Here is a 14162-nt window from a genome sequence, read left to right on the forward strand (position 1 = left end):
AGTGCTCCATGAAGTTCAAAAAATAATTTCTCATTATCACTTCAGATGCTGATTTCCATAGTATTGTGCTCTAACAGGTGAAATAGATGAATTGTCTAATTTTAGACTTCTGGCAAATAATACTGCACAACACCACAGCCATATCAGCAATAGTATCTTGATGTATCTGGATTTTCTTTGCTTCATAAGTAGCAGAAAGGATTTTATTAGAGAGATCCAGGCTTAATACATATTAATTGCTCATGTGAAGCATATTTACCCATACAAAAATCATGTATATTTGATCTGTATTCTTTTTTATCAAGACAACTCATATTACAGTCAGTTTAGTGTGTTCCCTTGCTCTGAAACACTTCTTTAATTTGACCACTAGTAATTTTAATACTTACTATTGCTCTCATCTCCGTATTTGTAAATGCACACTGGATTAGCAGGGCTGAGGACAGAAAAACTTGCAGGAACAATGTCTATTATTCGCTGATGGTAGGAGAGTCTGGAAATAACAAGTTCCACAGCAGTTGAATTAAAAAAGGAATAATACCACAGCTAATGAGTTCTTTATAATGTTTTTCTGTATATAATGTCCACAGAACAAGATTCAGGGTTCCTATACAACAGAATGGTAATTCTGCTGGGTAGTAAGAGCTGAATAAACCAAACTTATTAGAATATGCTTTCTATTTTAACTCTGTGATGTTAGAGTTTCATCTTCATACAATTAATTTGCCTTGTGAAAAGGCTGCCTGGTAAGAAATTTTATGCAAAAACCTGTGGTGCAGAAAGCTAGTAAGACGTTAGTGCTCAAAGCAGGAAAAATATTAAACCAGACATCTTCATTTTACTTTCCAGGTTCATTTCACTCTCACAAAGACTTAATTTGCTATCAGAGTTTTCAGTGAAATGGAAGACTGCCACAGAAAAAAATGCATTTGTTGTGCAGCACAATGCTTTCACACTTTGGATACAGAATTCACCCAAACCTTGATTGTTTTCATATAAGATGCTGAATAACGTAGCCTTTTTCAACTACTTCGCTCTTCTACACCACTCTAATGTCAACAATTTTAAGCCCAGACTACTTATCAGAACTACTGATTATGTAGTCTTGTTGAGTTTGGAGATTTTGTTTGTTTAGACAATTGTTCCTTCATTTAAAGTAAATGAACATCAGAGGCACCTAGAAAAATCAAGACTAAGTTCTCAGTTTTTAGTACAATAAATGGTCAGTTCCCTCTGTTTCTGTGAATGTTGAATAGTTTCCACGAATATAGTCTAAGTTGTCTTTCTTCCCATGCGTATGGTGAAGCACGTCTTTAAGTAACTATGGTGTGCATGGATAGGTCACTACTGTCTGCATCACCTGTTTCTCCCTCTCTTTAAAGGCAGTGTCCTACAGCAGGTAAACCAGATTAAAAATCATACAAACAGACTCATCTTTTAACTGAAAATTAATTTTAAGAATAGATGTGCCCAAGACAAGAGTCAAGTTAAAAGGAATCTGGCAGTATTCAGATGAAACTCTTCCTTGAATGCAGCTATGGAAAGATCATACTTACCGCATGCACTTTTCCAAAACCTCTCTCACAAATTTGGGTTTGGGTTTTTCAAGGTCCTGAGTAAGACAATCTGACCTATCAAATGACAAAATACAATGGTTTTAGCAAAAGCATTTTGTTTTGTTAGTGTCTTTTTGGCTTGGTCTGATAGAACAAAGCACTCACAGTCTGAAGACAATGGGGGTGCCGGACCATTGGAGCGTAGGCACTTTAAGCCATGGAGGTAAGTTAATCACTCCTTCCTTACTGGCAATTAGCATAGCTGGAGTTTCAACTCATCTCTGTGTGATAAATTTTCAAGTAATCTCCCTTCCCCCACCACACTAAAAATAATTTGTGGATATGGTTAGCTGGCTTTCCCTTTCCTTAGGAAAAGAACCTTGAGTGATTTCACAGTCTGTATCTCCCTCAGCTCTTCTGGCTGATTTCAGATGCATTGCAGGTAAAGAAAAGTGTGAAATACAGTCACTTGCAAGCTTTGTGAAAAAAGTATCTTGTGAGAGAGATTTACAGAAGCACTGCCATCAAGGAACATCCAGGCAAACTAAAACTAACTCTTTGAAGACTGCTGCCTAGTCAGCTACCATGGATGCATGCCAGGATAGCCACCAAGCACTCAACTCTACAAGAGGACAGTGCATGAAACTCAAATAAAGCCACAGAACTGTATTGGAAGGCTGAACCCCTCTCCACAAGGACTCTCAGGCAGATCACCTACAGAAAGCAGGTACAGTCACAGGCTCTGGAAACTACTCCATGGAGGACTTGGCCTCAAGAGAATCTCCCTTGCTACATAGGTGCCCGGAACAGAAATCTCACGGAACCTGTGAGCAGACATTAATGGAGCTCCTGCTAGAGATGCAGGTTCAAAATCTGGCACAGTAGGAACAGACGGCAGGGCAAACTCTGAAGGAACTTCAGGCACTAGGATTTGGCAGGTGGGAAAAAGACCACAAGGTCTGAAGGACAGAAGTTATAATGAAAGGTTTAGGGTAGGCCAGAGAGCAAAACAACAGAATGAATTCAGGATACAGAGTCAGCACGAACCATTGAAGTAAAGAAAAGGTATGTGGAGGCATTTTGGAAAGTTTGCTAGCAACTGACAGAAAGTACAGGACAAATTAAAGGGATCACATTTCTGCTTCCCTTCTTTAAGGAATGCATACACTGCCTTGAATTAACTAGGGAAAATACAGTGATTAAAGAGATTACCAAAATAATCTACTACTGAGTGCTGGTGGACAGATAACAATAAGTCTCTGATAAGCTAGAGGAAAGCCATTAACAGGGCCACCATACTGTGACACCTTCTGGATGTGTTTGAAATGTTAAAGTTTTAGCAATATCAGGTTTGAATCCAAAGGATAGAAACTTACCAGTCTTCCCAGCTCCAACGGAACTGAAAGTTGCTCAAGTGGTGCGAAAACCAGTTAATAAATCTTAATTAAAAGAAAAAAAAAGCTCTGTTCAAAAGTCAGAAATGTAGAAAAACTTTCCATTGAGCTTCTCTTAAAAATGCATTTTACTTTTCCAAGACAAGCCTAAACTCTTTAAGCTATTACAGCATTAAACAGGTTGTAAAACCTGAGATACAAAGGACTCAGTTTGGAGAGTCACAAAGGTTTTATGGACAAATAGCCTGTCAAGTATTTCACATTAAAAGATCAAGTATTTAACAACCAATTAAAATGTAAAATTACTGTGAATACACAACTTTCACATTTTCAATGAGTCATTAAGCACCTCCTACTCAATGCAGACTTAACTGAAAGGCTAAAATCACCACTATTCTCCTCCTCTGGGTGGCACATATGCCATCAACTTCTCTTCCAAGTAATGTCCCCAACCACTAGGGAGCAGGCACAGTGTGCAGCAGAGTGCTACAGTGCAACCATGAACACTTCTTAACACAGAAAAGTTGTCACTGATCTTAACTGTCCTGCACAGACAGCTGGACTTGTCACCTGCGGGGGGGCATTCCTGGGAGGAGAGGCAAGCAGTAAACCCTCCACCTTCTCCGGAGATCACTCAGAGCCAGAGCTCACAGAACATTTTGAATAACATCAGGTAGCTCTAACAAGCTACTTCCTGATTACTCTTTCAACAGCCTCTTTGTTTTCTTCTACACTGGATATCAAGGAATGTTTTCCACCATCTCCAAAACACACATACCTGTCCACACATGTGGTATTCATTGTATCCAAACGCATGTAGAGCATTTCTGTGGCTTGTGCAAGCTTAAGTTTCTTATTAAGGCTTACAAAAAAGAAGTAGGTAAGTCAGATGTTTTTCCTTTCCAGTTTTAGTAGAATGTCATCAACTTTTTGTATTGGAAGCTCCCTGAGCCTACTCCAAAATCAGGTAAATCCACAGTAGAAAAAGCAAAGAATATTGTGAGTTCCACCCTGTAATCCCAACCTCTTCTTCCATTATGGCATTAGCCAACAAGACTGCAGGCTTCTTCCACAGAAGGACAGAATTCACATCATGCAACAAGCAATGCAAGTGTTACAGGAAAAGTTTCCTGCAGATACTGTGAAATATTAATACCATTTATTAATAGTAGTTATTAAAATACTAATAATTAAAATAATATTAAAATATTAATAGAATTTATTACAATTCCATCAGCTACAGAACAAACAAAGACTTCATTTCATAAATGCTCCTCAGGAGCACAGAAAGGATACAACTTGTGGTAAGGAGCCAGGCTGAAGTTTGCACAGCTCAATCAGCAGCGTTGTGTACATGACTTCAATATGTGGTGGAGATGGCAGCTGAAATAACTCTGCAAATATTACCTGTGGGAGAGGAAATCACAGAATAAGAGCACAGTCCAATGTGTCCTGCACAACTCTCAGCTTCTCAATAGTGGCCATCAATCTTAAATAATTACCTATCCCAAAAGACTATATTTTTCTATCAAATGCACATTCCAGGAAAAAGAGAAAGAACCAGTAAGAGGCAGCTGTAACACAACACTCTACTAATACAGTCCACTCTAACTGCTCTTATCAGTTCATGCTAACACAACACCAGCATTACACTCTATTATGTCTAACAAACATAGCATGTAAGTGTAGAAATGGGCATAGTTATAACATGACCCACTGCAGCGATCTGAGAAATGCAGAAATAATCTGATCTTGTTGAGTAGTGAATAATGAAGCCCAAGCATTCTTCTTAAATATATGAAAATATTATATGCATTAAAACGACATTTTAATCTTATCCATTATGCCCTCTTTTCTCCTATACAAAACCATATATAAATAAAGTCACAGCTTTAAACTGAGAATTACAACAAGCATGTCATACAATAAATACATATGCTCACCACCCCTTGGAAAAACCCTTCTAGGAAACATGAAAATAATCCTGCAGTCAACATTTGTGGTTTTAAAGTTTGCCTATAATAACAGCATGTCAACCTCTGAGTGCTAGAAAAAAAATCATCACTGTACAACATTCACCTTTGAGTTTCTGTTTATTTTGTATTCCACTCTCAACTAAAATTAATTTCATCAAAGGAGCTAGGAAACTTTGATTCATTATGGTTGATCAGTTTCCTCTTTAAATTTCTGAATAATGCTTAAAGGAGCCTTTCTTCTTTTAGAAAAGTCTTACTTGTATAAGAAATCAACATCCATTTCTAAATTTCGAAAACATCACATGAAAACACATTGGCTAGAACTTGTTTTTCTAAGGAAGGACTCAAAAGCATGAAGAGACTGTAAGATGCTGGGGAACCTTCCTGTGTCAGCATAATTTGGACATTTTCTTCAGACAGATATGGCGAAAGGTAGGGAGAACTCAGTTGGGCAGAAAATAGCTCCATTTTTTAAGATAGGAAATAACAACTGGACAATCAGTTGGATTCTGAAACTCAGTGAAATTTCATAAGGAAAAAAGGAATTTTTACAGTGGTAGTCACAGAATTTCTACACTTTTAGTTTTTTCATCACTTTTTACAGCACTTCAAGATACTGGATGTAAAATCACTGCATATACTTAAATGTCAAGGGATAAAATTATTCCTAATTTCAACACTGCTTAATGTAATAAATTTAGTATGTTCTGAAGTGTAATCTTTACTCTGAAGAGTAAAAAAATAAACAGAGGTGACCAAAACTCATGCAATTTCACAGCAATCAGAGTATTTGGCATTTAGGTGGCAAAAGTAATTCTCAATCCTACTTTAAGATCAATATTCTACATGGGATTATTTCTTGTCATAATTAAAAATTATGACATCATACTGAAAAAGCATACTTCTAATTAGTTCTTCATAAAGCCTTTATACAAGAAGTTGCTTTTACTTTACTTTGTTAATTCCTCTGAATTTTTGATGAAAATTAGCGAATATGGCTCTGCAACTTGAAAACACTTTTCAATGAAGGCAGTAAAAGAAGATCTGTGCTGCTTTGCTGGTAATGTAACAGCTATCCAGAATTCTCCAGTAAGGAGAACGGCCCAGAGGAAACATGTTGCTACTGCACAACAAGTTCTTTTCAGGGTTAGCAGGACAAAATAGTTTAGACAATCAAAACATAAAATCATGCAGAATGGCTGAGTCTATCTGGATATCGTCAAGTCTAAAGCCCCCTGCATACTGCAAGGGTCACTTAGACCAGGTTGCTCAGGGCTGTGTCCTGCTAGGTTTTGAACTTCTGCAACTCTTCCAGTGCTTAATCGCCTTAGCATTAAAAATAGATTTTTCCTATGTTTAAACTGAGTTCCTTGAATTTCAGTTTGTGTATGTTTCCTCTTGTATTTTAGTTTAAAACTGAATGCACCAAGTTAAAATTACAACAAAAGCAGAAGACTATCACTGAAATGTACATAACCTGCTCATTTAAAAGCTGCTGTTTGAATTTAACAAAATTCTGGCTCATTCCCAAATCAAACTGTAATTTAAAGAACCTATAATGGACCTAACAGGGATGCGTTACTTATGAAATAACAGAGCACCAAAGAGGTGATCTCTACAATCCATACCTCTACTATATGGTAGTTCAAAGGGATCTTGTTATTTCCCGGATAGCTCAACAGCTGTGCAGCACTGTAAAACCAAGACACATTAAATTCAGACATAACACAGCAAATGTGATATAAAACTCAAGCAAGATAATTAAAGAAAATTAAAACAGCATTAAACAAATCAATAATCCTTCAAAAATCTCTTATTTGATCCTCAGAGCACTGAAGAAAAGAAATAGCACAAGGACTCACTAGCACTGCCTAAACTATGATATGTAACAATGTACTCTCTGTGCAGCAGTAACACTGCTTGAACCCTATCCTGCTAAACCACAAAGGTTTAGCACAGAAAATCACAGTGATCTGTAATTGCAGCATGTGTACATGAAAAGGGGAAAAAATTATCCCAAACAATTTTATGTTTGGAATGACTTGAAAATACAATTAAGCTAACGTTTATATATGAAACTCTTATGATTAAAATACCTTATCTTTAATCAGCTCATTATCACCGATCACTTGTGCAAAGCAAACAACTACCTCTGGCAAATCTTGTATGTCTCTTTTACTATCCTCTGAGAATTAATGAAGACTATCCCAGCAACAGCAACAACACCAAATCTCTAGTTTCTGCTGGATCAAACAGCTGCAACCACAAAATTTTATTACATGCCATCACCAAAAGCATTATTTCTAGGTTTGCTAGTTTTCATAGAGAAGTGTGACAGCTGTGGCAAACCATCTTGGTTATCAATTATCCACATCAGACAGTGTCTGGGCAGAAATAAAGAAAAGTGCCCTGACTGCCTCCTGGCACAGCTGAATTGAAACTGATGAAATCTGGCCCAGCAGTGACTTCCCAGAGTGAAGTCAATTATCTCTGGCATGTAATTCCCACAGGAAGCACAGCAAGGAGGTGTCTATAAACACCAATGCTGAGTCAGCTGCAGAAGAACCAGCTCCATGCTCACTGCCCGAGCTAATCAGCATTCCAGGAAGCACAACACAACCACATTTTCCACAGAGGTCCCATGAGGAATAAGGCATGTCTGCATACTTTTTGTAGCACATGCCATACTACCAAGGGATTCCCTTCCCAAGAAACTACTGCTCTCTGGATTAGACACTCTGTTATCTGGATGTTATGGATACACAGTATTCCAGGCAACAGTTTCAGCACAGATAAATGCAGTAAATAAACTTTCACTACCAGCTTCAAGAAACTTATATCTGCAGCTCTTGCCTAACTAGCGCAGGTCATATCCCCGCTGGCACCAAAGCCACAGTAGCATTTAGAAAGTGTCACAGCCTCCCAGTACTAAGCTTCTCCTACCAAGTCTTTCTCTCTTTCCAGTGAGATTTGATGATGCAGTGGAGGTTCTCCTCTATCACAAATCTCTCAACGGAGTGGCTGCCAGGCATGACAGGACCCTGGTAAGAAAAAGTGAACATTCATGAAGGTCACTGCTAATGCAGTGGTACCACAGGCAGCAAGCTTTCTTAGATACATTTACAGGTAGAAAAAAGTTGCCCAGCATCCACATGAACACCATGAGGTCTCAGCTGCCCTGTATCCTTCAGGACTAAAAAAGCTGGTATGACACATTTCCACACAAACCTCAGAGTCACCCACGTTTAAAACAAAATGAATAGTGGGACTCATTACAAGAAGAGATAAGAACAAAGTTAGAGAACATGATTCTGTTCTGCATGATTGTAAGAGCATCTGCTTCTTCCCTTGCTTTGTGAAGTCACTGGAAAAAAAACCAAAACAAACAGCTAAGCTAGACTAAAGAAGCCTAGCCTAAAGCCACAGAGTGGAAAGAATAAACACTCATGGTCTTCTCCACTGCAAAAACCAGAAGCCAGTAAGCGAAGGTAAAAGGCAGCAGCCTCAATTTTGCTGCTGGCCTTCCAACCACTCACTGTCCTGGGAAAGAGGACATCACATACATCACATTTTCACCAATATTGCCCCAGGAACCTAACTGTGAAATCTACTTACCATTCCCCACGGCAATCACTCACCTCAGGGTCATCTGTGTAGTCAAACATCCTAAAAATAACCCTTGGCATAGGGTACACAGAATCTTCAGTGTGGGGTGGGGGTGTGAAGGGAGGCAGATTGTGTTGCAGTGCCTCACAGAGCACGCTGTCAAAAGCCAAGTAGGGCCTCAGGATGTGCCGCTCTTGCCAACGGTCTTTTTTCAATTTCTGAATCTGAGACCAAAGGCAGTCTAAATACTGAAGGGAAAGGTGAGAAACATTAGATCTGCTGAATCTCTGAACAAAAAGGGCAGTTTCCTGAACTATCTGAAATGTATACATTCCTTACTATAACCAGAAAAACAAACCAAGTTTCTTAAACTGTTGATCCAATAAACCAACAAATAATTTAGGAACCCTAAATGTCAGAACTATTCCTGAATCCATACAGCTTTGTGTCAGTAAAATTAACTTCTGGCAATTTTTTAAACACCAACAGGCACCTCAGGAGCCCCAGAGAAACTACAGCAGAGAATAGTCACTACTCTTTGGTGGTATTAAAAGCATCATAATATCCCAGCATGCTCACAGTTTCACACAAAAAGTCCTTTTAACATGAAGCCCTGTAACCTACAGATCAAAATTAAACACTACAATTTACTTCATAAGTTTTCCTCAGGGGCTTGCAGCAAACAACAGAATCCCCTCCTTCTTACTCAACTCAACCTCTTCTATCAGCCCAATACTTGGAAAAGAATTCCCCACACAGAACTTTTTGGAATCAATGGCAAATAGCAGGCAAATCAAAGCATTCACTCTTAAGAGATGCCTTCTAATTTCATGATAAAAGAACACCTCAGTATGAAATTATTTTTCCAGCTTTCTGAAGGAATGAAGTGTAAAGTCTAATTACCTCTTCTTGTGGATGTGGTTTGTCAGCAGTCCACACTTGCAGCATGGGTACATGAATCTTCTGGCGGCGTCTGTTTAAACAGGAGAGAAAACATGACCTTTAACAGACTAATTTAGGGCAGCGGTTTTGTTTTTATTGTATGTGTGTTCTACTATTCATTCTCTTCAGCTGATAATGTCTACAGTAGATAAAAATCAGGCTTGCGATACTTAAAAAATATCTCCGTCATAGCAACTTGACAACATTAACTTGAAGCACCTAGACAGAAAGCAATCACAATGTACAGCACTAATGCAACAATCTATCTGTATTAACAGCATACTTACAACTCCAGGTGCTTCATCATGAGCAGAACAAGATCTTAAACATACCCTAGAACTCAACAAGACTGCAAAACTTTTCAAATTCAAAAATCTCTCCACCTAGTGCATTTTTAGGGCTTTGTTCCCCCCACAAAATGGTTCACACCTAAAGTTTTAGAATACATTACAGTGAGCGTTAATCAAGACTATTACTTCACACTTGAACAGATAGCAAAGAGAGTGTTTGTAACCAGTTACAACTTACTTCAAATAGCTTTCTGCCTGAGACAAGAGACGATCCATTTCAGCATCCTTCTTCTCATATAACTCCTTTCCAACCCAAGGCAAAGATGACAGAAATGCAAACATATACCAGTCACATCGCACCTAGAGGAAGGTAATACACCAACACTTGAGTAAGCTCCAGCAGATTCTGTACACATGCAGTTCCATTTAAAACATCAGCAAGTTGTTTTGGAGGAATGTAAAGATGAGCAGTTGCAACTGGACAGGCAAGACATCAGAAAAAAATATTCATGCTTGAAAAGTATAATTTTTCCCTTGAACTGTGTTAGGCAGACTTAAAAAAATGAGATAAATGGCATCACTTTCAAAGTTCTCCAAATGGTCAGTGCAGCAGAAAAGCTAGGCACACTCTGCAATTTCCAGAGTAAGGTAAAATAAATTTTAATTTGGCCACTTTGTCATACTTTCTTACTGTGCATGTATTTCCCAATTGCCACAGGCTCCTTTCACTAATGCTCAGGAAACTGCATGTGTCAATCCATTTAGGCTCCCCTCCCTAAAACCTCCCTGTTCTAAGCATAAGGACCGAACAAACAGTACAAACAAGCTGTGAAACAGGCCCAGGGAGCCCCCAGATCTTTTGCTTACTTGGGGTACGTCCTCCTCCTGCGTCACACTCACAAAGTTCTCAAACATAGCTACCATTGAAGGTGCAGCTATTACGTGGCAATTCACGAGATCGGACAGAAAACGTACCTAAAGAGAAAAAGAACATTCTAAATTAATACTTTTTAAGCTGGCAGCACAAGTACAAATAAACATTACTTAAATTATTAATGCAAACCACTAATAAAAGTATAATACTCATTCAGTACCACAAAGGCTGAAATACTACACACTGCACAGACTCACCTTTAAATGACAAGCATCATATGTGCTGCCTAATATACTGTTCACTCTAATGTCCTTAATCCCTCCCACTGCAATAACACAAGGCTAATATTCCTAATTAAGCAATGGTGCGAAACGTGCAAACTGATATTACAGAAGAAAACCGTGGTACTTCTCTCTATTCTATACAGTATCAGACAACAAAAATAACAGAAGTTCTAGCAATTAGATCTTATTAGTAAAAATGTCCTACAATTGACCTAACATCAGTCTCTTGACTGGAATCTTAATTTTCACCAGTGGGATTCATAAATAGGTGGGGAACTTGGTAGTGGGCTTCTAAATCAGACACTGCTGAGGTGTCTAATACCTTACAGCACACAAAATCTATAATCAGCAAGGATGGAGCAAATGGTTTCAAAGATAGCCAGCACTTAAAACTGACTGCTTGATCTTTACCCCTTATCAGAAGAATGCAACCAGACATCAAAAATAGCTTTTAAGAACTACAGTGTTCATTTTCTTTTCAATTTTTTTTTCCAGAGGAGGCACAAGATTGTCATGTACCTCTGAATACCAGGAAAGTGGACTGACTTTTTTTTTTAATCTTTTACATTTGACTGAAGGACAAACAGTGAAAAGTACCTCGGTTTAACACAAATTTAATTTTTCACTGTGAAAAAGATACTGTTGGAAATAAATTTGCAAATGTAATGTGACTCCTAGTCGGTGAGAAAGAAAATACTTCTCACATAACACACATTTCCTCTTGGAATACTTACAGTGTACTGCACATTGATGGCAAAAGAGACTGAAACACACATTGTAAGTAACAAAAAGGTGAAAGGAGGAAAGAAAAAGGACATGAAACAAACAGACAAATAAAACTCCACTCACTAAATGCACAGCTTCATTATACATGTTGACTTTCAGACATTCTTTAAGCTGACGAATCATGGCTTCTACGAATTCCCCGCCAAAATTGTAGTTCCTGGCATTCAGCAAGCCCACCAATGTCGTGTAAACAGTAAGCTTCTCTGGTAGCAGACGTGCGCTGACACAGAAAAAGAAATACTGTGTTAGTTGTTTGTTCATCACATGCCAATTGGCCACAACATAGCATCTTAGAATCTGCCTGCTGCAAGACAAACTTGCCTCATGAGGAAATCAGAAAATCAGAAAAGACAGCTGCTATCAATTTCTTGTGCTGAAACATTTGCTTTTCATTTATATCTAAGTGCTGACTATACCGGAGGGTTGAACAAATAATATTAGTGACAAAATTTATTGTGAGAATGCAAAAAGTTGTTTCAAGTTCGCAATTAATAAAAGTTATTACACAGCATAGGGAAGGCCAGGTCCCACTGTAAAAAGGTAATTTACCTGAACCATTTTTGTATACCCGTAAGTATACTATAAGCGGTATCTGTCTGCTGCCCCGGAAGGAAGCACACTACTTACCCTTAATAAAAATGTTGCTACAAAATAGACTTTAAGTATCTGCAAAATGTTAGCACTGGCTCAACAGTCTGCCACCACACCCTTCCTTCGGAACTGTCTCACCTCCTGCAACACATCCTGCACAATCCCTCCCTCAACATCACCGAGTGACCCTGACATGGCACCTCTACTTCTGCACTTTGCGAGGGAAAGGAAGGAGAGCTGGCAGCCACCAGAGAACCTGGTTTCTGCTCCTCTCGTTCCCAGTTCTTCTCCTCTAGCAAATGGGCTTACAAAGGCATGAGCACTTGCCAGCCAGGGAAGACAAAGGTGCGAGAAATCATTGCAGATAACAACAAAGGTAGCTGTTAGCAGCCACTTCGGTGGTATTAAGCACTTAATGTGAAACACGATTTTGCCCGGCATTGCCGTGTTCCCACAGCCACTGCAGACCAGTTCTAATGTTTCATCTACCTGCTTCGAGCTTGAATTACACCCAGTAAGTTATGAGCTTGTTCCTCTATTTATTTAATTTGTAGTAAGACAAACTCTAGGCTATGACAGCAATCAGGAACTAAAGCTATTCACGGCTTTTGAACTACCTTAAACACTAAACTTATGCACAACGACAGCACATCCCACATTCCCAGACCTTCTCAATACGTACACAGTACACAGTATTCGTAGTATCTTGCTTTTGTAATTTGGTAGATCAGCTTCCAAAACACCGGCTAGGCCCTCCAGGTTGCTCTCCAAAGACGAATTACTCTAAAATGAAAATTAAAAAAACAAACGTTTTATCAACCAGGCAAAACGAACTAGTCCAACTCTCACATGCAAGACAATGAAGCTGGACAAGAGCATCCTTTCATGTCGCCTCATTTTTCAGGGCAACAATCCACCAGCAGCGAGGATCTGTTCTCGCTTGCCGAGGAAGAGCTGCACCCGACCGCCAAGCTCCCCGGCTAGGAACTTTTCCCAGGGATGCAAGATCTAACATCATCCCGGGAACACCCCGGTAGCGTGGCTGAGCGTTGATTAACAACACCTTGTTTTTCAGAGCATCATCATCTTTTGTTCTGCCACCCCCTCCTCCTCCATCCAGCCCTATTGTCGGGACTGGAAACTTATGCTGCAGGAAGACCGTTTAATTCTTCCACACCCTTCCCAGGCTAGAACCATCTGCACCATCCTTAGATATAATAGTAACTATCCTCCGGCCGTTTATCGCCGTTTGGGAAGCGCTATGCTACGATTTAAGCCCCTACCCGCCACAGCACGTGGCTTAGCAGAAAAAACGGCAACTTTCCCCCCATCTCATAAAATTAGTATTTTTTTGGGGGGTCGCTACTACCGACGAAGTGCCCCCACACCACGCACGGGAAGGGGAGAGGGCGAAGGGAAACAAGGCTTTAACTCTCCCGAGGCGCCGGCCCGCCTACCTTCTCTCCAACCCTGCAGATGAGCGACTCGAGCCTCTCCTCGATCTCCGACGGCTCGGACGTCCTCCGCCTCTTGTGCGGCTGCCCTGCTCCGACAACACACCGAGCACAGCGTTACCCACGCCGCAGAAACCCTGCTGCTCGCTCCTCCATCCCGCCGCTGCTCCATCCCGCCCAACCCACCCTCCCTGCCCGGCCACCTCGGAGGGGACGCGGGGCTCACCATCGCTGTCGTCGCTGTGCCGCCGCCGTGACATGGCAAGGAGCGGCGGAGAGGAGCAGGCGGGAAGAGCGGGGAAGAGCGGTGAGGAGCGGTGAGGAGCTGTGCGGAGCGCTGCGGAGCTCCGGCAAGCACTGGGCCGAGACACCTCGCGCGGGCCGACCAAGCGCACTGCTTCCCCGCCCG

General features: G+C 40.2%; 1 protein-coding gene across 1 annotated transcript in view; it reads right to left on the reverse strand.

Moving 5' to 3' along the window:
• Positions 1 to 14151, reverse strand: part of NCBP1 (nuclear cap binding protein subunit 1) — a 29564-nt gene extending 15413 nt beyond the window's left edge. Inside the window, exons 1-15 of the mRNA XM_058823581.1 lie at positions 13980 to 14151; positions 13757 to 13842; positions 12982 to 13082; positions 11772 to 11928; positions 10632 to 10739; positions 10003 to 10124; positions 9436 to 9505; positions 8565 to 8780; positions 7870 to 7967; positions 6555 to 6618; positions 4247 to 4357; positions 3729 to 3793; positions 2933 to 2995; positions 1557 to 1631; positions 390 to 493 (exon numbers count right to left, since the gene is read on the reverse strand). Of these exons, the coding sequence (XP_058679564.1) occupies positions 390 to 493; positions 1557 to 1631; positions 2933 to 2995; positions 3729 to 3793; positions 4247 to 4357; positions 6555 to 6618; positions 7870 to 7967; positions 8565 to 8780; positions 9436 to 9505; positions 10003 to 10124; positions 10632 to 10739; positions 11772 to 11928; positions 12982 to 13082; positions 13757 to 13842; positions 13980 to 14013 (1474 nt within the window). The 5' untranslated portion in view covers positions 14014 to 14151. The remainder of the gene's footprint in view (positions 1 to 389; positions 494 to 1556; positions 1632 to 2932; positions 2996 to 3728; positions 3794 to 4246; positions 4358 to 6554; positions 6619 to 7869; positions 7968 to 8564; positions 8781 to 9435; positions 9506 to 10002; positions 10125 to 10631; positions 10740 to 11771; positions 11929 to 12981; positions 13083 to 13756; positions 13843 to 13979) is intronic.
• Positions 14152 to 14162: the final 11 nt, after the last annotated feature.

Source organism: Ammospiza caudacuta, chromosome Z, assembly GCF_027887145.1.
Source record: "Ammospiza caudacuta isolate bAmmCau1 chromosome Z, bAmmCau1.pri, whole genome shotgun sequence".
In the NCBI taxonomy this organism is placed as follows: Eukaryota; Metazoa; Chordata; class Aves; order Passeriformes; family Passerellidae; genus Ammospiza; species Ammospiza caudacuta.